Source organism: Nomascus leucogenys, chromosome 4, assembly GCF_006542625.1.
Source record: "Nomascus leucogenys isolate Asia chromosome 4, Asia_NLE_v1, whole genome shotgun sequence".
Taxonomy (NCBI): domain Eukaryota; kingdom Metazoa; phylum Chordata; class Mammalia; order Primates; family Hylobatidae; genus Nomascus; species Nomascus leucogenys.
In genome coordinates, this window is record NC_044384.1 from 85,340,588 (window position 1) to 85,359,919 (window position 19,332).

At 51.6% G+C, this 19,332-nt stretch overlaps 2 protein-coding genes and 1 pseudogene across 10 annotated transcripts; 2 read left to right on the top strand and 1 right to left on the bottom strand.

The window, feature by feature from the left end:
- The first annotated feature begins 218 nt into the window (after positions 1-218).
- On the top strand, positions 219-8,050 carry KAT5 (lysine acetyltransferase 5). Of its 8 annotated transcripts, XM_030811218.1 has the most exons (14): positions 219-480; positions 580-646; positions 971-1,039; positions 1,127-1,263; positions 1,553-1,708; positions 1,798-1,872; positions 1,979-2,053; positions 2,704-2,952; positions 3,030-3,119; positions 5,120-5,260; positions 5,340-5,433; positions 7,034-7,193; positions 7,323-7,404; positions 7,497-8,050. In XM_030811218.1, the coding sequence occupies exons 1-14, from the start codon at positions 469-471 to the stop codon at positions 7,629-7,631; spliced, it is 1,542 nt and encodes a 513-aa protein (XP_030667078.1). In that variant the 5' UTR covers positions 219-468; the 3' UTR covers positions 7,632-8,050. The 8 variants fall into 8 exon arrangements, with proteins under 8 accessions (XP_030667078.1, XP_030667075.1, XP_030667082.1 ...); XM_030811215.1 differs by having other exon boundaries at positions 7,323-8,050; XM_030811222.1 differs by lacking the exon at positions 1,553-1,708.
- RNASEH2C (ribonuclease H2 subunit C) lies at positions 6,125-9,385 on the bottom strand. Of its 2 annotated transcripts, XM_003274200.4 has the most exons (4): positions 9,035-9,385; positions 8,691-8,866; positions 8,494-8,613; positions 6,125-8,258 (listed from the first exon to the last, which is right to left on the bottom strand). In XM_003274200.4, exons 1-4 carry the CDS (start codon positions 9,204-9,206, stop codon positions 8,232-8,234), a joined length of 495 nt encoding a protein of 164 aa, XP_003274248.1. In that variant the 5' UTR covers positions 9,207-9,385; the 3' UTR covers positions 6,125-8,231. The 2 variants fall into 2 exon arrangements, with proteins under 2 accessions (XP_003274248.1, XP_012353920.1); XM_012498466.2 differs by having other exon boundaries at positions 8,130-8,258; positions 8,691-9,260.
- A 7,148-nt stretch (positions 9,386-16,533) lies between these two features.
- Positions 16,534-17,666, top strand: LOC100579984 (annotated as a pseudogene).
- The last annotated feature ends 1,666 nt before the right edge of the window (positions 17,667-19,332 follow it).

A 19,332-nucleotide genomic window follows, 5' to 3' on the forward strand; every position in this document is an offset into this window, starting at 1 on the left:
TCCTCTTGCCTACGGAATGAAGTCCACAGGCTTTGGGGAGCCTTCGAGCCCCTCTAAGCCCACTTCTTTCTCCAGCCTCTGGCGCGCAGTTGACTCCCGGCAATACCTCCCGCCGCCACAAGGAGACGCCCGAGGACTGCCCTCCGTCAAAGCCCAAACGGTATTGCCACGTGACCCGCTCCGCATTCACGTGACCAGCGTCGACCCCGGTGGGCGTCACGTGACGGACTCAGTAGTTCCCCAATCGCCGTGCACGTTGTGGGGTTTCCACCTAGGGCTTGGCCTGAGGCTTGTAACACTCCGTTTTCCCCCAAGTCACAGGGGCAGTCTTGCCCCTTGCAGCTGGGTCGCGGTGTCTCTCAAAGGTCCCCCTCTACAGGGGCTCCGTGAGGCCCAGGCCCACAGGGGGCTCGGTTCCGGAAGTGACGTATCCCAGAGGGGCCGGAAGTGGCAGTGGAGGGAGGGAAGATGGCGGAGGTGGTGAGTCCGGTGCCCGGGGCGGGGCGGAGGGAGCCAGGGGAGGTGGGTAGAGCCCGAGGCCCCCCAGTAGCCGACCCTGGCGCCGCGCTGTCTCCCCAGGGGGAGATAATCGAGGGCTGCCGCCTACCCGTGCTGCGGCGGAACCAGGACAACGAAGATGAGTGGCGTGAGTGACGTTGGGGGGCGGGGCTAAGGAACCTGAGGGCGAGGGGCGGGAGGGAGTCAACGGAACCCCCGGGATGGGGAGGGGCCTCTGGAATTATGGGGCGGGCGGGGAGCAGATACTCTGATGAAGGGGCGTGGCTCTTAGCTGCTCCGAGAGGTACAGGGCGGGGCCTGGAAAGGGGTGGCACTTGTGACTGAAGGAGGCTTAGGAGAGACCTAAGTGCCGGAGCTTAGGGATCCGGCCTGGGGGTGGAGTTCAGGTCGTGGAAGGGTGGAGTCTCATAGCCTAGCCCGTCTAAGGCCCCTGCTTATGCTATTCCCATAGCCCTGGCCGAGATCCTGAGCGTGAAGGACATCAGTGGCCGAAAGCTTTTCTACGTCCATTACATTGACTGTGAGTTCTGGTCCTGAGGTGGGGCATCAGGGTAGGGTTGGGGGACAGCCTTTGGCATTCTGTCCTGAGCCATCCCCACTGCTACAGTCAACAAACGTCTGGATGAATGGGTGACGCACGAGCGGCTGGACCTAAAGAAGATCCAGTTCCCCAAGAAAGAGGCCAAGACCCCCACCAAGAACGGACTTCCTGGGTCCCGTCCCGGCTCTCCAGAGAGAGAGGTGGTGAGTAGGTCCCCCACTTCACCTCTTCTCTCCTGCCTCCTATTTCTCTTATCTGTTGGCATTAGGGGCTCCTGGATGGGCAGGAGGCGGCTCCCTCTCACCCTGACTTCATCTTGCAAAGGATGGGGGCCAAATTGCACATGTAGCTCCCAGAGTCCAGTAGCTAGTCCTGTGTCCTTCAGAAGGCGAGGGTGGGGTTTGATAATTTTGAGGTGAGGGATCCCTCTTCCCCTTCCCCATCCCACTGCCATCCCCGCCCCAGAGGAAGACCCTGGACCTATCTCTACAGCCGGCCTCGGCCCAGGCCAGCGGGAAGACCTTGCCAATCCCGGTCCAGATCACACTCCGCTTCAACCTGCCCAAGGAGCGGGAGGCCATTCCCGGTGGCGAGCCTGACCAGCCGCTCTCCTCCAGCTCCTGCCTGCAGCCCAACCACCGCTCAACGGTACCCTCAGCAATTCCAGGGACCTTGCTTTCTTCTCAGGTCCCACCTTCTCTACCTTCTGACCCACCTTTGTTGGTTTCTCTCTGCAGAAACGGAAGGTGGAGGTGGTTTCACCAGCAACTCCAGTGCCCAGCGAGACAGCCCCGGCCTCGGTTTTTCCCCAGGTGAGTTCCCCAAATCATCTCTTGTTCCCTTCCTCTCTTCTACCCTCTGGTGGCCTCTTTCAGGCTCATTTCACAGCCATCCCTTCTTTACCTACTATCCCGGCAGAATGGAGCAGCCCGTAGGGCAGTGGCAGCCCAGCCAGGACGGAAGCGAAAATCGAATTGTTTGGGCACTGATGAGGTGGGTCTGGGGAGCAGCAGAAGGGAGCTGGGTGAAAAGGAAGGGATGCAGGCAGGGTGGAGAGTTATTTAGTGATGAGTTTAAAAATAAAGAAGGGTTGGTAGACAGGGCTAGTGTTGCTGGGATTAGGAGCCAGGCAGAACATAGTTCAAATGAGTCATTGGGGTCGGGCACCATGGCTCATACCTGTAATCCCAGCACCTTGGGAGGCCAACCAAGGTGGGCGGATCACCTGAGGTCAGGAGTTCGAGACCAGCCTGGGCAACATGGTGGAACCTTGTCTCTACTAAAAATGCAAAAATTAGCCAGGCGTGGTGGCGGGCACCTGTAATCCCAGCTACTCAGAAAGCTAAGGCAGGATAATTGCTTGAACCCCGGAGGTGGAGGTTGCAGTGAGCCAAGATCGCGCCACTGCCCTCCAGCCTGGGCGACAGAGTGAGACTGCATCTCAAAAACAGGGTCATTGGGTGATCTTTTCCACATCATCAATCCCTTAGGGTTTCAGGTTTTTTATCTGGAAATTGGGGATCATGGTACCTCCCCCATAGAGTTGCTGTTAGGCTTGAAGGAAACCTGTCAAAGGGCTGTGAGCTATGGTGTCCTGCTGAGCTCTCTCTTATAACCTGGTATTTTCCACTGGCCCTGGGCAGGACTCCCAGGACAGCTCAGATGGAATACCGTCAGCACCACGCATGACTGGCAGCCTGGTGTCTGACCGAAGCCACGACGACATCGTCACCCGGATGAAGAACATTGAGTGCATTGAGCTCGGCCGGCACCGCCTTAAGCCGTGGTACTTCTCCCCGTACCCACAGGAACTCACCACATTGCCTGTCCTCTACCTGTGCGAGTTCTGCCTCAAGTACGGCCGTAGCCTCAAGTGTCTTCAGCGTCACTTGGTATGAGGGGTCCAGGGAGGCTGCCTTCCCAGCACTCTCCACGTTGCCCTTGTTCCTGATCCTCCTCTCTTCCCCAGACCAAGTGCGACCTACGACATCCTCCAGGCAATGAGATTTACCGAAAGGGCACCATCTCCTTCTTTGAGATTGATGGACGTAAGAACAAGGTTAGTGTCTGAGAGGCAGTGGGGTGCTGGGGTGAATCAAATGACAGCTTCTTGCTCAGGTAAACACTGACCAGTCAAGCCAGCAGATCAGTTCAGTCCATTTTTATTGAGTTCCTGCTGTGTGGCAGGTGCAGGTAGCCAGGAATGAGACAGTCTCTGTTCTCTGACAGCTTAGTCCATGGGAGAGACAGACATACCAATGACCTCTAGCTCCCAGTGTCCTAAGTGTCATGAAACAGAGGGTAGGTTAGCAGCACCCAAAGGAGGTGGTCAGCAGAGCTTCGTAGAGGGTTACCTTTGAGCCTTGGTGGATGACAAAGTGACTGAGGGAATTTCTCACAGTGGTGTTCTGAGTAGGCATGGATGCACAAAGATGGTCTTTGTGAAAGGCAAAGATCATTCTGGCTGGGAGGCAGAAAAGGGAGGATGAGGGAAGGCTCTTACATGAGACAGAGCTCAGGTGATGAAGATGCTGTGTTAACCACTATTCTGTAATTATTAACATGGACCTGGGCATCCAAGTGGCCGTACGTAGCAGCAGGCAGTTAAAAAGCAATTGCTGGTGGCTCACGCTTGTAATCCCAGCACTTTGGGAGGCCGAGGCGGGCGGATCATGAGGTCAGGAGATCAAGACCACGGTGAAACCCCGTCTCTACTAAAAAAAATACAAAAATTAGCCAGGCGCAGTGGCGGGCGCCTGTAGTCCCAGCTATTCGGAGAGGCTGAGGCAGGAGAATGGTGTGAACCCGGGAGGCGGAGCTTGCAGTGAGCCGAGATCGCGCCACTGCACTCCAGCCTGGGTGACAGAGCAAGACTCCGTCTCAAAAAAAAAAAAAAAAAGCAATTGCTGGGCGTGGTGGCTCATGTCTGTAATCCCAGCACTTTGGGAGGCTGAGGCGGGCTGATCACAAGGTCAGGAGATCGAGACCATCCTGGCTAACACGGTAAAACCCCATCTCTACTAAAAAATACAAAAAATTAGCTGGGCGTGGTGGCGGGCACCTGTAGTCCCAGCTACTCGGGAGGCTGAGGCAGGAGAATGGCATGAACCCAGGAGGCAGAGCTTGCAGTGAGCCAAGATTGTGCCACTGTACTTCAGCCTGGGAGACAGCGAGACTCTGTCTAAAAAAAATAATAATAAGCAATTTCTGGCTGGGCACAGTGGCTCATACCTATAACCCCAGCACTTTGGGAGGCCGAGGTGGGCCAATCACTTGTGCCCAGAATTTCGAGACCAGCCTGGGCAACATGGAGAAACCCCCAGGTACTCAGAGGCTGAGTTGGGAGAATCACCTGAGCCTGGGAAGTCAAGGCTGCAGTGATTCATGATTGCACCACTGCACTCCAGCCTGGGTGACAGGAGTGAGACCCTGTCTCAAAAAAAAAAACAAAAACAAAACACAATGCCTGAAATGCAGGAGAAATCGTGTGCAGAAATAAAGCAGCAGGATTCATAATTTTGCTGGGGTAACCCCTAAGGCAGTTATTTTGTTAAATTCCAGAACTCCTTAACTCTGTTGTAGAGTAGCAGGTCAGTTCCCAGGAGGTGTGACTGTGGATGTAGAATGCTAGGTGTTTTAACAGCTAGACTCTCAAGACTGTCAGATAGGGAGAGACCTTCTCTAAGGAGCCGTGGTCAGAGTCTGACTTTGGACACATTAGTTTGTTGACTGCTGTTGAAAACATTAAAGGGCAGTGGTCTCTCCTGGCCAGGCTTAGATGGAGGTGTGCGGAGCAAGGCGGGAAACTTGCCCGACTGAGCAGGGAGGCACTTAAGATACCATCACACATCTGGCACACAGGCTTTTCAACACTGAGAAGCAGCCCTGCCTAAGCTGTGGGCTGGTGGAGTGGGTCAGGCCCAGCCAGGGAAGAACACTCATTACCTATCAGCCTCGGGCATAGCACGAACCACTGTTCCTGGTTCCTGGTTGACCCTGAACCACTGGCCAGGCTCAAGGCGGGATACCTAGAGTGGTGACAAGCCTTTTCTCTTGCAGAGTTATTCCCAGAACCTGTGTCTTTTGGCCAAGTGTTTCCTTGACCATAAGACACTGTACTATGACACAGACCCTTTCCTCTTCTACGTCATGACAGAGTATGACTGTAAGGGCTTCCACATCGTGGGCTACTTCTCCAAGGTCAGTGCCTGCCCAGGCTGTCCCTGTGCCCTGTCCTGAGCCAGGTCCCTTCTCTGACACTCACCTGCACCTTTTCCAGGAGAAAGAATCAACAGAAGACTACAATGTGGCCTGCATCCTAACCCTGCCTCCCTACCAGCGCCGGGGCTACGGCAAGCTGCTGATCGAGTTCAGTGAGTATGTGTGCTGCGGCCAGGGGGTAGTGCACCCATGATCGGTGCCTCACGGGCAGATGTGCCGGGCTACCATGATTCTCAACCCTGGCTGTGCAGCCCAGCCTCTAGGGGAGCCAGCCAGTAATAACAGTGGCACTCTCTCGGGGTTCTCTCCATCCAGGCTGACTGCCCTGCTTATCTGGGGTAGGTTCTCAGCCCCACAGTTTGCTCCTTAGCCAGGGTTCTAAGTGCCACTTAGCTTTCCCCGAATCTGATTTACATGCTCCTGCCTGGGGCCACAGGCAGAAGGTTAGTGAGCCGCTGGTGCTCATGTATCTGGTAACGTGTGCCATGATACAAGTCCTTGGGCAAGGACCAGTGGTTAATGTCCGCAGTTGTCCCCTGAGCCTTGCAGGCAGGTGTCCAAAATGCTGTCAACAGATAGACGTAAGCATGGATTTGTCCCTTGCTCCTTGTGTCCAGTGGTCAGTCTCTTAAAGCCAGAAGGGACTCTGACCTTCATCACACATGGGCTCTTCAGTGCCCTCCTCAACCCTGAAGCCCCTTCTCCTTCCCAGCCTCTTATTCCCCATCACCTCCCATTCTGTCTGTCTCACCACTCACTTGGAATAACCAAGCTCTGACCTGAGAAACGAGGAAGTTCTAGCTGTTGGCCTGGTGAAGACACAGAGGCTTTACCTGATCAAGGTTATGGTCCATTTGAGACATTTTATTGGTTAAATGATGCGCAGATGGGGTCACATTCTCAGAACTTCTCAGCCTGGTAGCACAAATGGATCCTTGAAGAAACTCAGTCTTGGAGCTCAGACAGCAATGGAGACGGGATGTGGGTAGGACCAGCAAGGGGCTAAGGTCCATTCTGAGGGTGAGGAAGGGCTTCTAGAAGTAACAAACATCCCAGGTCCCTGACTGGGGAGAATGAAGACACTGACCAAGAGATGTGAAGCCACTCAGGGCTGTGCAGGGTCTGAGAATCTCACTTGGGACTTCCTCCCAGTGCCCAGCTATCAGCACTAGTTGGAGGGAAATACCCACGGTGGGGGTCAGTCACCTGGCTCCCAGGAATGGTCTCCCCGACTTGGGAGGCACCTTGGTGCACCTTTTCTCCTTGCATCCTCACAACCACCCAGTCAGGCCACTCAGGTCTTAACAGCAGCTGACACTCCCAAGATCCCAGCTAGGAGGACTTTGAGAATTGAAGCATTCTCAGGTCTGGATTAGAGACAGGAATCTGTCTCCACTTCCTTACATGCCCAGACATGGAGCCTGGGATGGCAAAGGAAAATTGGAGGCAGCTTTGAGCCATTTTCTCTGCATCCCCGGCCCATAAGCCTTCACTGGCCTCTGATCACCCTCATGGTTGACTGCAGCTGCTCCTCTCCGTGCCCTCATGCCCTCCACTGTGCTCAGCACACAGGGGAAGAGTGAATACTCAGTTCTTCCTGAGGGAACTGAGGCACAGAGAAGCGGAGGGCACAGAACTGCCAAGTGGCAGGGCCATGATGGGAACTAGGCAACCTGCCTTGGCGACCTGTGTTTTCAAATGTTGCTTATGTTCATCTGTGACCTCTTACCCTCTCCTGCTCCATTGCTTTAGGCTATGAACTCTCCAAAGTGGAAGGGAAAACAGGGACCCCTGAGAAGCCCCTCTCAGACCTTGGCCTCCTATCCTATCGAAGCTACTGGTCCCAGACCATCCTGGAGATCCTGATGGGGCTGAAGTCGGAGAGCGGGGAGAGGCCACAGATCACCATCAAGTGAGCCTGGCGCTGCCTACCTGGGGGTACATGGCATGGCCTGTCTGTTCCTGGGCTTTCTCACTCACTCTTGGGGCTCCTGGGGACAGATGAAGGTCCTCAGGGAACCTGACCTTTGCTCTCCCACAGTGAGATTAGTGAAATCACCAGCATCAAGAAGGAGGATGTCATCTCCACTCTGCAGTACCTCAATCTCATCAACTACTACAAGGTAGGGAGGCAGGCAGGGGAGACAGGTGTGTGGGATGTAGAGTGCAGGCCCCTGTGGGCTGACCACCTGCTGAACCCATCTCCTCTGCCCAGGGCCAGTACATCCTCACACTGTCAGAGGACATCGTGGATGGCCATGAGCGGGCCATGCTCAAGCGGCTCCTGCGGATTGACTCCAAGTGTCTGCACTTCACTCCCAAGGACTGGAGCAAGAGGGGGAAGTGGTGACCAGGCACTGCCCACTGCAGTACCAAGACGGCAGCAGGACTGGGGCTGATAGCCCACCCCGCCCCCACTGTAGCTCCCACAAAGCACTCTAAGGGAGATGGCGCTGAGGACAGCTCCAAAAGGAGGGGACAGGCCTGGCAGGGGCCCATTGGTGCCTGGCAGCAAGGCGAGCTCAGGGCTCAGGCCACCTCCAAGGTCAGCTGGCCACAGGCCCAGGCCTGCTCTGAACCAGGGACCAAAGGGAGCCAGGCAGCTGTGTACAGTGAGATGGGGGGTGGGGGAGCTCTGTACAGAGGGCTGGTGATTGTAAAAATTTCTTTTGTAAAGTAGAAGTTGGGGGTGGGGTGGGTGCTGGCTGCAAAAAATTCTGGCTTCTCTTACCCATATTGCCCCTGGCAATAAATTGTTTCTATATGCCAGAGCCATGCAAAGTCCTTGAGGGGTGGGGGAAAGGGGCCCATGCTGGCTTAGGGGCTCTAAGGCGCCCAGACTCACAGGTGCTGTGAAGAGCTCCTTTATTGGGGTGATGGAATCAGTGGTTCCAAAGAGCTGGTTTACTGCTGTGAAGGGATCGCAGCTTTGAATTTCAAGCTCTGGTTCTCAGTCCTCGGGCACCTGTGCGTGAATCTGCAACAGGAGTCGCCTCTACTGTTCGACTTGTAAGACAGGGCGGCAGGCTGGCCCCCATACCCGAGGAAGGACCCAGCTGTTGAGAATAACCCCTTCTAGACATGCTAGGGAGAGTGGTCAGGGAGCTACGCTTCCCACGCACTGCCCAGTAGAATCCTCCAGGCTCCGTCTGCCCAATTGTGCTCCCCAGCCCATCCACCCGGGGGCAAGACGGAGCTCCTCGTCTACTCACCGCTGCTGCAAGGCTGGGCCAAGTTAAGGCCCCACGCACTTTGGCATCCGGGCCAGGGATGGTCTCCAGACCCCACAGGGTGAAGCGGCTGAAGTTGGCAGTGGCTCCAATGAAGCGATCCTGGGGAAGGGGCCTGGCTCGGCATCGGGACTACAGCTCCCGCCCGCACCCCCTTTCAACCCTATCCTTTTGCTCACGAAGTCCCGCTCCAGCGGCTCCTCTGCTTGGTCGTCAGTCCCGGAATCCCGCAAGAGGTCTGGCTTCCCCATCGACACTTCCTTCTCTTCCGTCACCATCACGTATCCCACGAGGCCAGGCGGCACCGCCACCTCCTCTCCCCGTAGACAGCGGCCCCGAAACGACACTTCGAGTCCTGGAGCGGGAGGCGCAAAGGGCCTCAGGCAGGAGCCCCTAGGGGCGAGCCCGGAGCTGCCCTCCCGCCACCTCCGGACGGAACACGATCCCCAGGAGCCCAGGCGATGAGGAGCGCGCGGGCCGGCGCGGGGGCTGCCGGGAGCCGTAGTCAGGCCGCGGCGCTCACCTTCGGGGCCCTGGCGGATGGCGGGGGTGAAGAAGCGCCCCACTGGGGCGGGCCCGTCCAACGCGATCTCGCAGGGCAGCAGGTGTAGTGTGGCGGCGACGGCGTCGCGCAATGTAGCGGAGCGCAAGTGGACGCGGTGCCTCTCGATGGCCGCCTCGTCGCCGCTCTCCATCCTCGCTCCTACGCGACGCCAGGGCTCGCGAGCTGACGCTAAAGCTGGCGCGGAAAGCGCTCAGGGCCTCTCAGGAAGCCTCCGCGGAGCCTCACGGGAAGCCGCCGCGGAGCTTCACGGGAAGTGTAGTCCCCTTACCCCTAACACTTTGCCTGGGTCCAAGTCCTAGAGTTTTCCAGTTTTGTTTTGCTTTTTTCCTTCCTTCCTTCCCTCCCTCCCCTCCTTCCTCCCTCCCCACTCCCCCCTCCCCCCTTCCCCCCTCCCTCCCTCCCTTCCTTTCTCCCTTCCCTTCCCTTCCTTTCCTTTCCTTCCTTCCCTCTTTCATTCTTTTAATTATTATTATTATTTTTTTTAGATACAATCTCGTTTTGTCGCCCAGGCTGGACTGCAGTGGCACGATCTCAGCTCACTGCAACCTCTGCCTCCCGGGTTCAAGCGATTCTCCTGCTTCAGCCTCCGGAGTAGCTGGGATTACAGGCGCGCACCACCACGCCCACCTAATTTTTGTATTTTTAGTAGAGACGGGGTTTCGCCATGTTGGCCAGGCTGGTCTCAAAGTCTTGACCTCAGGTGATCCTCCAGCCTCGGCCTCCTGAAGTGCTTGGATTACAGGCGTGAGACACCGCGCCCAGCCGGGTTTTTTTTATTGTTTTTAATGGCACATGTCGTTGTAAAAATCTAAAAGGATTCTGAAAAGTACTCTTTTTATATTGATTAGTAGGTAGGTTATTCATTTTTAGTTTATTAGGGACATCAACCCTTTTCTCAAAAGCATTGAAACTGTTTTATCTGTGGTCTGTCTTGCAAACCTGTGTAAAGGTGATTTTTGCTGGACAAAGACTTATTTTTGTTGTTGTTTGGTTTTTTAGACAAGGTCTCACTCGCCTAGGCTGGAGTGCGGTGGTTTGATTGGCTCACTGCAGCCTCGACCTCCCAGGCTTAATCCATCCCCCAACCTCAGCCTCTGGTGCAGCTGGAACCACAGGCCTGCGCCACCACGCAGCTAATTTTTGTATTTTTGGTAGAGGCGGAGTTTCGCCATGTTGCCCAGGCTGGTCTTGAACTCCTGAACTCAAGTGATCTGCCCGCCTTGGCCTCCCAAATCACGCTGGAATTACAGGCGTGAGCCACTGCCTCCAGGACAAAGACTAAGTTTTTGTAGCCAAATTTATCAACATTTTTCAGTCTTTTAGATTTCACAATTCTCTCTCTTTGGTTTCTCATATCTTCTCTAATGTTTATTTGCTCAGACACCCAACTTAGATATATTTTTTCAAGTTCTCACATAAAACAAACACAAAACTGGAAATTTAGATTTAAATTGCATTGAATTTATACATCCCTGGACATCTGGGAGCTGGTCTTTGTATTCTGTTGAACATAAACAATTTCAGAGAACATCAGCATCGGACAAGGTCACTCTGTGACCATGAGGGAGCAAGACAGAAACAGAACTACTACATCGTCACATCTGAACGCTGGCAAAGGTGAACACTGTCCAAACCACAAAAGGCATGAAACATCCCTCTTTCTCCCATAAGAGAGTGACTGTTGTTTCCTTACCAATTACAGCATTAACCTCCAACTAATCTTCTCTCCTTCTGGGCAGGATTCATTAAGATAGTTTGTCATAAACATACCCCCACCTCTGACAGCATCCAAGCCAGAGAGCAGCCTGGCTTCCCTAAACCCTGACTGAAATCACTGAACATGGGCACAAATCCTCCTTTAAGTCCTTTCTAGCACCCTCTTACTGAAATTCCCCAGAGTGCAGGAGTAATATACCCAGTTTGTTCAACTGCAGATGTATTCCTGTTGGTCTTTGACTAGAGTGGCAGATTAATTTAGAAAAAGGCTTGCTTTAGTTTTCTATCAGGAAAGACATAATTCCATTTATTCACATCTCCTTGGATATCTGTACAGTTGTGAGGTTTTTTTCACATATAATAGTTATTAATACATATTGTAAAGTTTATTTCTTCCTAGCTTATATTAATAATTGTTTCTGTTAAGAACTGAGGGGCTGGGCATGATGCTTCACACCTGTAATTCCAGTGCTTTAGGAGGCCAAGATAGGGGAGGATTGCTTGAGGCCAGGAGTTTGAGACCAGCCTGGGAAACATAGCAAGACTCCGTTCCTACAGAGAAAACATTTTTTTAAACATGAGTGGGGCACAGTGGCATGTGCCTGTAGTCCCAGCTACTCAAGAAGCTAAGATGGGAAGATCACTTAAGCCCAGGAGTTTGAGGCTGCCGTTTGAGTCACGATTGCACCACTGCACACCAGCCTGGGTTACGGAGGGAGACCCTTTCTCTACAAACCAAAATTGGGGCTTTTATTTTTTTCATTTTATTTTCTGACTGATTTTTTTTTTTTAAATTTGTAGCAGGGGTTGGCAAACTTTTTCTGTAAGGGGTCAAATAGTAAATATTTTAGGTTTTGTGGACTTTATGGCTTCTGTCGCCGCTACTCAACTTCACCGTTATAGCATGAAAGCAACCATAGATAATACATAAATGAATGAGCGTTGTTGTGTTCCAGTAAATCTTTGCAAAAAGAGACAAGGGGTTAGATTTGAACCACAGGCCATAGTTTTCAGACCCCTTGTCTATAGCAGACCTGTTGGTTTTTATAAATCCATTTTTAAACTAGATATCGACTGAATTATTTTGTTCCTAATGATTTTTATTTTATTTTCTTAAGATCCCCAGAATTAGTCACCTCTCTTTCAAATAATGATAATTTTACCTCATCATTACATCTTCTTTTTGTTTTCATTACACCTTGTAATTTGTTTTCTTTTCTAATTGCCTTGGCCAGTACTTGCAGAACAGTCTCTCAAATGTTACTGGTATCAGAGGACAACATTGTCTTTTTCCTGAAACTTTCATGAGAGTGCTTCTGCTGTTTCACCAATAATCATGAAACTGCCTTTTGACTTGTTATATACGTCTCATTAAAGCTGTACTACTAAGAGCTTTTAAAAATTGGGAGTAGATGTTGGGTCTTATTTTTTATTTTTATGTTTTCGGTTTTGCAAGTTTCCCATAGTCTGGATATTAGTAATTGCATTCCTATAGTGTCAAGGTAATCTATACCTGTATTTTCTGTAATTCCATCTAGAAGCTTAATTTGATTCTTTGGGGAGGGGAGGGGGCAAGACTACTTCATGGGTGGTTTTGTGTTTTTCCCTCTTTTTGTGAGGTTAGCAGCCATAGATGATCATTGCCTAGATCCTTTAATTCATTAGAGGTTAAAACGCGCGCACACACACACACACACACACACACATAGATATTTTCGGGACAGAGTCTCACCTGGTAACCCAGGCTGGAGTGCAGTGGCGTGATCTCGGCTCACTCAGGTCAACCTTTGTCTCCCAAGTTCAAGCAATTCTCCTGCCTCGGCCTCCCGAGTAGCTGGGATTACAGGCGCCTGCCACCACACCAGGCTAATGTTTGTATTTTTAGTAGAGACGGGGTTTTACCATGTTGGCTAGGCTGGTCTCCAACTCCTGACCTCAAGTGATCTGCTCCCCTCCCTTGGGTTCCCAAAGTGCTGGGATCACGGGTGTGAGGCATGGTGTCCAGCCTAAAACTGATATTCTAAGTCCTCCCATTTCTTCTTCATTTACTAGCTGAAATAGGTCTATAAAGAAAAACTCTCCCCATCATCATTTGGTTGCCTGTTGGTACAGTGAGGATAAGAAAGACAAAATAATTAGGCTGGGCACAGTGGCTCACGCCCGTAATCCCAGCACTTTGGGAAGCTGAGGTGGGTGGATCACTTGAGGTCAGGAGTTCGAGACCAGCCTGGCCAAAACAGTGAAACCTTGTCTCTACTAAAAAATACAAAAATTAGCCGGGCGTGGTGGCGCATGCCTGTAATCCCAGCTACTCAGGAGGCTGAGGCAGGAGAATTGCTTGAACTCAGGAGATGGAGGTTGCAGTGAGCTGAGATGGAGCCACTGCACTCCAGCCTGGGTGACAGAGCGAGACTGCATCTCAAAAAAGATCCTTTTATTTTCCAGTTCTTAAAATAATGATTTGTTGCCCTAGCATATTCCAATGGTGACCTTTTAAAAATGTTAAATAAATATTAAATAAATAAATAAGTATAAGTAAAAATAATAATGGATTAACAGTTTTATGTTTCACATAATTGTGGTTATCTTATTGAGGTGCAAATTTCCCCATCTTTTGCCAGTCTTCAAGTTATCTCTTGAATCTTTTGATGTGACCCTAGTGATCTTTTATACATATCTTTGTTTTCCAGTACCACAAGATGTTCCTGGCTCATCTTGTACATTTCCTGCCCCAGACTTGGAATTATACATCTCTCCAAAGATCCCTGGTTCCCTTCAGTGGGAAATGATATTTAGTAATCCGATCTGATACTAGATGTATTCATTGCTACTGGGTTAGCCTTTGTTTCTAGATATTTCCAGTGGACAAAGCTAGGAAATATGCATTTTTTTCCTTTCCTTTTTTTTTTTTTTTTGAGACAGAGTCCACTCTGTCAGCCAGGCTGGAGTGCAGTGGCACGAACTCGGCTCACTGCAACCTCCATCTCCTGGGCTCAAGCATTCTCCTGCCTCAGCCTCCTGAGTAGCTGGGATTACAGGCACCCACCACCATGCCCAGCTGGTTTTTTATATTTATTTATTCATTTTTGAGACGGAATCTCACTCTGTTAGCCAAGTTGGAGTGCAATGGTAAGATCTCGGCTCACTGCAACCTCTGCCTCCCAGGTTCAAGCAATTCTCCTGCCTCAGCCTCCCGAGTAGCTGGGACTACAGGTGCCTGCCACAACGCCTGGCTAATTTTTTTTTTTGTATTTTTAGTAGAGACAGGGTTTCACCGTGTTAGCCAGGATGGTCTCGATCTCCTGACCTCGTGATCTGCCTGCCTTGGCCTCCCAAAGTGCTGGGATTACAGGCGTGAGCCACCACGCCTGGCCCCAACCATGTTTTTAAAAGGACATGAGCAGGCCAGGTGCAGTGGCTCGCTCCTGTAATCCCAGCACTTTGGGAGGCCGAGGTGGGTGGATCACCTGAGGTCAGGAGTTTGAGACCAGCCTGGGCAACATGGCAAAACCCCGTCTCTACTAAAAATACAAAAATTAGCCAGGCATGGTGGCGGGTGCCTGTAATCCCAGTTACTTGGGAGGCTGAGGCAGGAGAATCGCTTGAACCCGGGAGGCAGAGGTTGCAGTGAGCTGAGATAGCGCCACTGCACTCTAGCCTGGGCAACAGAGCGAGACTCTATCTCAAAAAATAAAAATAAAATAAAAAGGCCAGGCATGGTGGCTCAAGCCTGTAATCCCAGCACTTTGGGAGGCCGAGGCAGGTGGATCACGAGGTCAGGAGATCAACACCATCCTGGCTAACACAGTGAAACCCCGTCTCTACTAAAAATACAAAAATTTAGCCGGGCATAGTGGCGGGCACCTGTAGTCCTAGCTACTCAGGAGGCTGAGGCAGCAGAATGGCATGAACCCGGGAGGCGGAGCTTGCAGTGAGCCGAGATTGCGCCACTGCACTCCAGCCTGGGCAACAGAGCCAGACTCCGTCTCAAAAAATAAATAAAATAAAATAAAAATAAAATAAAATAAAATTAAAATAAAATAAAATAAATAAAATAAAAAATAAAAGGACAGTAGCAAAATCCTGTCAGGAGATCTCAGAGGGCTGGGTTTCTCTCCTACCCTAGCTTCTCTGCACATGAGGACAGCTCCAAGAGGAGCCTTAAAGCTTAGCACATTTGAAATGACTTATGAGAGGCTCTTTTTAATTTTAGACCTCTTGTTTGATGAAGAGGCACATAGAATGCTCACTCATATTATCAACTTAGGCCAGGTTGAATCCTCCAAGCATATGGAAATACAATATTGGCTCATCTCACAAGAGAAGAAATTGACTCCACCATTCAACCAGAAGGCTTAGTCTTTTTTTTTTTTTTTTTTTTTTTGAGACAGAGTCTTGCTCTGTCGCTCAGGCTGGCGTGCAGTGGCGCGATCTCGGCTCACTGCAAGCTCTGCCTGCCAGGTTCACGCCATTCTCCTGCCTCAGCCTCCCGAGTAGCTGGGACTACAGGCGCCCGCCACCACGCCCAGCTAATTTTTTGTGTTTTTAGTAGAGACGGGGTTTCACCGTGTTAGCTAGGATGGTCTCCATCTCCTGACCTCGTGATCCGCCAGCCTTGGCCTCCCAAAGCGCTGGGATTACAGGCGTGAGCCACCGCACCCGGCCAGGAGGCTTAGTCTTAATAAAAACTTGGAAAGAAAGATTCCCCCGAGGATCAATTACAACCGAAATGACAGAGCCCCTGTCAGGTGTTGTTGAGTATCCCCTCTGCTGCTAAACTCCAGGGAATAACTTGTTGGGTACACCTGTCTAGGATTAAACCTGTTTCTTATGAGTCACAGGCACAAAAGCAGGATACCACGACCCACATCTGTGAACCTTTGGAGGACCTCTGCTACCTATTTAAAAAAATCAATATTCAGCCATAAGTGGTAACGTGACGCTGTGGGTGGGAATGTTTTTCTCTTCTTCCTGATTGTAATACTTCTTTTCTGTCGCTTTGGGCAACTACTTCCTGCCAGGAAACATCTCTTTTGTCCTTGTTGGGTGTAGAGGCCACTCTAAGGCCCAAGTGGATACCACGTGCCACCATTAATCCTGTTTGCTCTCCCAATTAACCTAATCCCATGTAAGTGGGAACAAAACTTTATAGTAAATATTTCAAAAATTATAGCTTTAGGAAATCATCTTCATGGTTGCTGGATTTGCCATCAACATCCCCAGGATAGAGAATTTCACCTTCTGGCCAATCCAAAAACTCTCATGGCTAACTCCCTGGCCCTCTTCACCATCCATAGCAATCTCAAAGTACCCAGACCCCGACCATTAGGTGGAACTTTCTCTCGCGCACTTGATGGATTCTACCTGAAACCCCCCACCACTACTGCCTGGACCTGGGAAGGTGTGTGTCTAGATCTGCAGGGCACTAATGATTCTATCAAGGCATGTATCTAGATCTCTAGGGCACTAATGATTCTATCTTTTGCACCCACTGTTGTGTTAATGACACAAAAGTGGAAGCTTCCCCGCAATGCTGTGACCCAACTCTAGTTGCCAAGTTCCCAAGGCCATAGCAAGATAAATAAGATTCCACTTGTGATCAAGGAGACCATATACAGTGCCTTCTCCCAGATCGGAACATACAGAGAAAAAAACAACTGCCTAATCTGGGAAGGTGGGATTACCGCCCCCTTCTGGAAAACAAGGGCTAACCTACAGGCAGCTTCTCCACTCCTTGAATCTACATCTGGTTCGGCCTGCCTACCTCCACTCCTGCCTCCATTGTGTCCATCACGGTGACCCAGAAGCCCTACAAGGCATCCATCTCTGGCCTCTGGGCCTTCAGTAGCCGCTCCTACACCAGCGGTCCCGGTGCCCACATCAGCTCCTTGAGCTTCTCCCGAGTGGGCAGCAGCAGCAGCTTCTGGAGTGGCCTAGGCACCAGCATGAGTCTGGGTGGTGGCTATGGTGGGGCAGTGGTATGGGGTGGGGGTGGGCGACACAGCCATCATGGTGAACCAGAGTCTGCTGAGCCCCCTTAAGCTGGACCTGGACCCCAACATCCAGGCTGTGCACACCCAGGAGAAGGAGCAGATCAAGACCCTCAACAAGTTTGCCTCCTTCATCGACAAGGTGCAGTTCCTGGAGCAGCAGAACAAATGCTGGAGACTAAGTGGAGCCTCCTGCAGCAGCAGAAGACAGCTGGGAGCAACATGGACAGCGTGTTCGAGAGCCACATCCACAACCTTGGGCAGCAGCTGGACACTGGGCCAGGAGAAGCTGAAGCTGGAGGCAGAGCTTGGCAACACACAGGGGCTGCTGGAAGACTTCAAGGATAAGTACCAGGATGAGATCAACGAGCAGACAGAGATGGGGAATGAATTTGCCTTCATTGAGAAGGATGTGGATGGAGCTTACATGAACAAGGCAGCACTGGAGTCTCACCTGGAAGGGCTGACTGACAAGATTAACTTCCCCGGAGAGCTGTGTGAAGAAGAGATCTGGGAGCTGCAGTCCCAGATCTTGGACAGGTCTGTGGTGCTGTCCATGGACAGCAGCCGCTCCCTGGACGTGGATGGCATCATCGCGGAGGTCAAGGCCCAGTACGAGGAGATCGCCCACTGCGGCCGCGCAAGGCTAAGAGTGCACCAGGTCAAGGATGAGGAGTTGCAGACACTGGCTGGGAAGCACGGGGATGACCTGCGTCGCAGGAAGATGGAGAACTCTGAGATGATCTGCAACATCAGCGGGGTCCATGCTGAGATTGAGGGCCTCAGAGGCCATCGCAGATGCTGAGCAGCGTGGGGAGCTGGTGGAGCTGGAGGCCGCCCTGTAGCAGGCCAAGCAGGACCTGGCGCCACAGCTGCTTGAGTAGACAGCTGAGCTCGGCCCCTGGGGGCCTCACAAACCCTGGCCTCAGCTACGGCCTGGGCTCCAGCCTTGACTCTGGCAGGGATTTCAGCTCCTTCAGCCACACCAGCTCCTCCAGGACCACGGCTGGGGAGCTGGTGTCCGAGTCCGCTGATGTCCTGGGAGGGACTGCCCAAGCGAACAACTATGGCAGTCCCTCCCAGCCTACCCCCTCCTGCAGCTGCCCCAGAGCTTGTGGGGGAGGCCGCTGTGCAGGAAATTGCAGGAGACCCACTTGAGGCTCAGCCCTTCTCCACAGCCCACTTGTTCGGGGTAACTCCCTTGCCCATGCCTCCAACCACAAAACAATTCCATTGTTTTGTTTTGTTTTGTTTTTTCAAGATAAAGCCTCAGCTAGCTCTGCCAACTGTCAAAAAGCAAAAAACAAACAAAACCCAGAAAACCCTACCAGGGTTGTTTGGTCCCCCCCATTGGAATGGGGGTAGATATCTTGTATCTCTACAGACCCAACTTAGTGGCAAAAGATAGGCATCACACCTCATAGGGCCTCTCTTGCACCCCAGATGGGTTCGTTTTCATTTGTGGTCATAAGTGGGAAGAAGTCACATCCCATAACCACTCCTAACTCCCCAGGGGACCTCCTGTTCTTTTAGGAGTAGCTTTCCTTTGTATATCAAAAACTTGGAACAGGGGTGAGTGTATGTTGGCCACCCTTTGGCCTTCCGGGGGTCACCATATAAAACCCTGTAAGACTGAGGAATACCAGAAATGAATGAGCAATAGGATTAATTCTGACAGGAACTGGAGTGGCATTAGAACTAGTGGCCCCCCTAGGGTGGCTTTGCCTACCATGAGTTAACCCTAAAGAACTGACTCAAACCCTGGAATCATTAGCCACCAACACAAGTCAGGCATTAAAAAGAATTCAAGGATTCCTAGACTCTTTGGCAAATGTAGTTCTTGATAACAGACTAGCATTGGATTATTTACTAGCTGAACAAGGTGGAGCCTGTGCAGTTATGAGTAAAACCTGGACAGGTTGAGATTAACATTCAAACGATCTATCAGCAATCTATCTGGTCACGTAGATGCTGGGTCACTGACTCCAGCTATATCTGGTTGATTATCAAAAATGCCCTCCCGGCTGGGCACGGTGGCTCATGTCTGTAATCCCAGCACTTTGGGAGGCCGAAGCGGGCAAATTGCCTGAGGTCAAGAGTTCTAGACCAGCCTGGCCAACATGGTGAATCCCTGTCTCTACTAAAAATACAAAAATTAGACATACGTAGTGGCGGGTGCCTGTAATCCCAGCTACTTGGGAGGCTGAAGCAGGAGAATTGCTCGAACCCGGGAGGCAGAGGTTGCAATGAGCTGAGATTGCGCCATTGAACTCCAGCCTGGGCGACAAGAGCGAGACTTCATCTCAAAAAAAAAAAAAAAAAAAGCCCTCCTAGGTCTCACTTGGTTCTTACCTCTCCTAGGACCTTTGATAGCTGTCTTGTTATTACTAATCTTTGGCCCTTGCTTGTTTAACCTCTTTTTTTTTTTTTTTTTTTTTGAGATGGAGTTTTGCTCTTGCTGCCCAGGCTGGAGTGCAATGGCACGATCTCAGCTCACTGCACCCTCCCCCCTCCTGGGTTCAAGCGATTCTCCTGCCTCAGCCTCCCGAG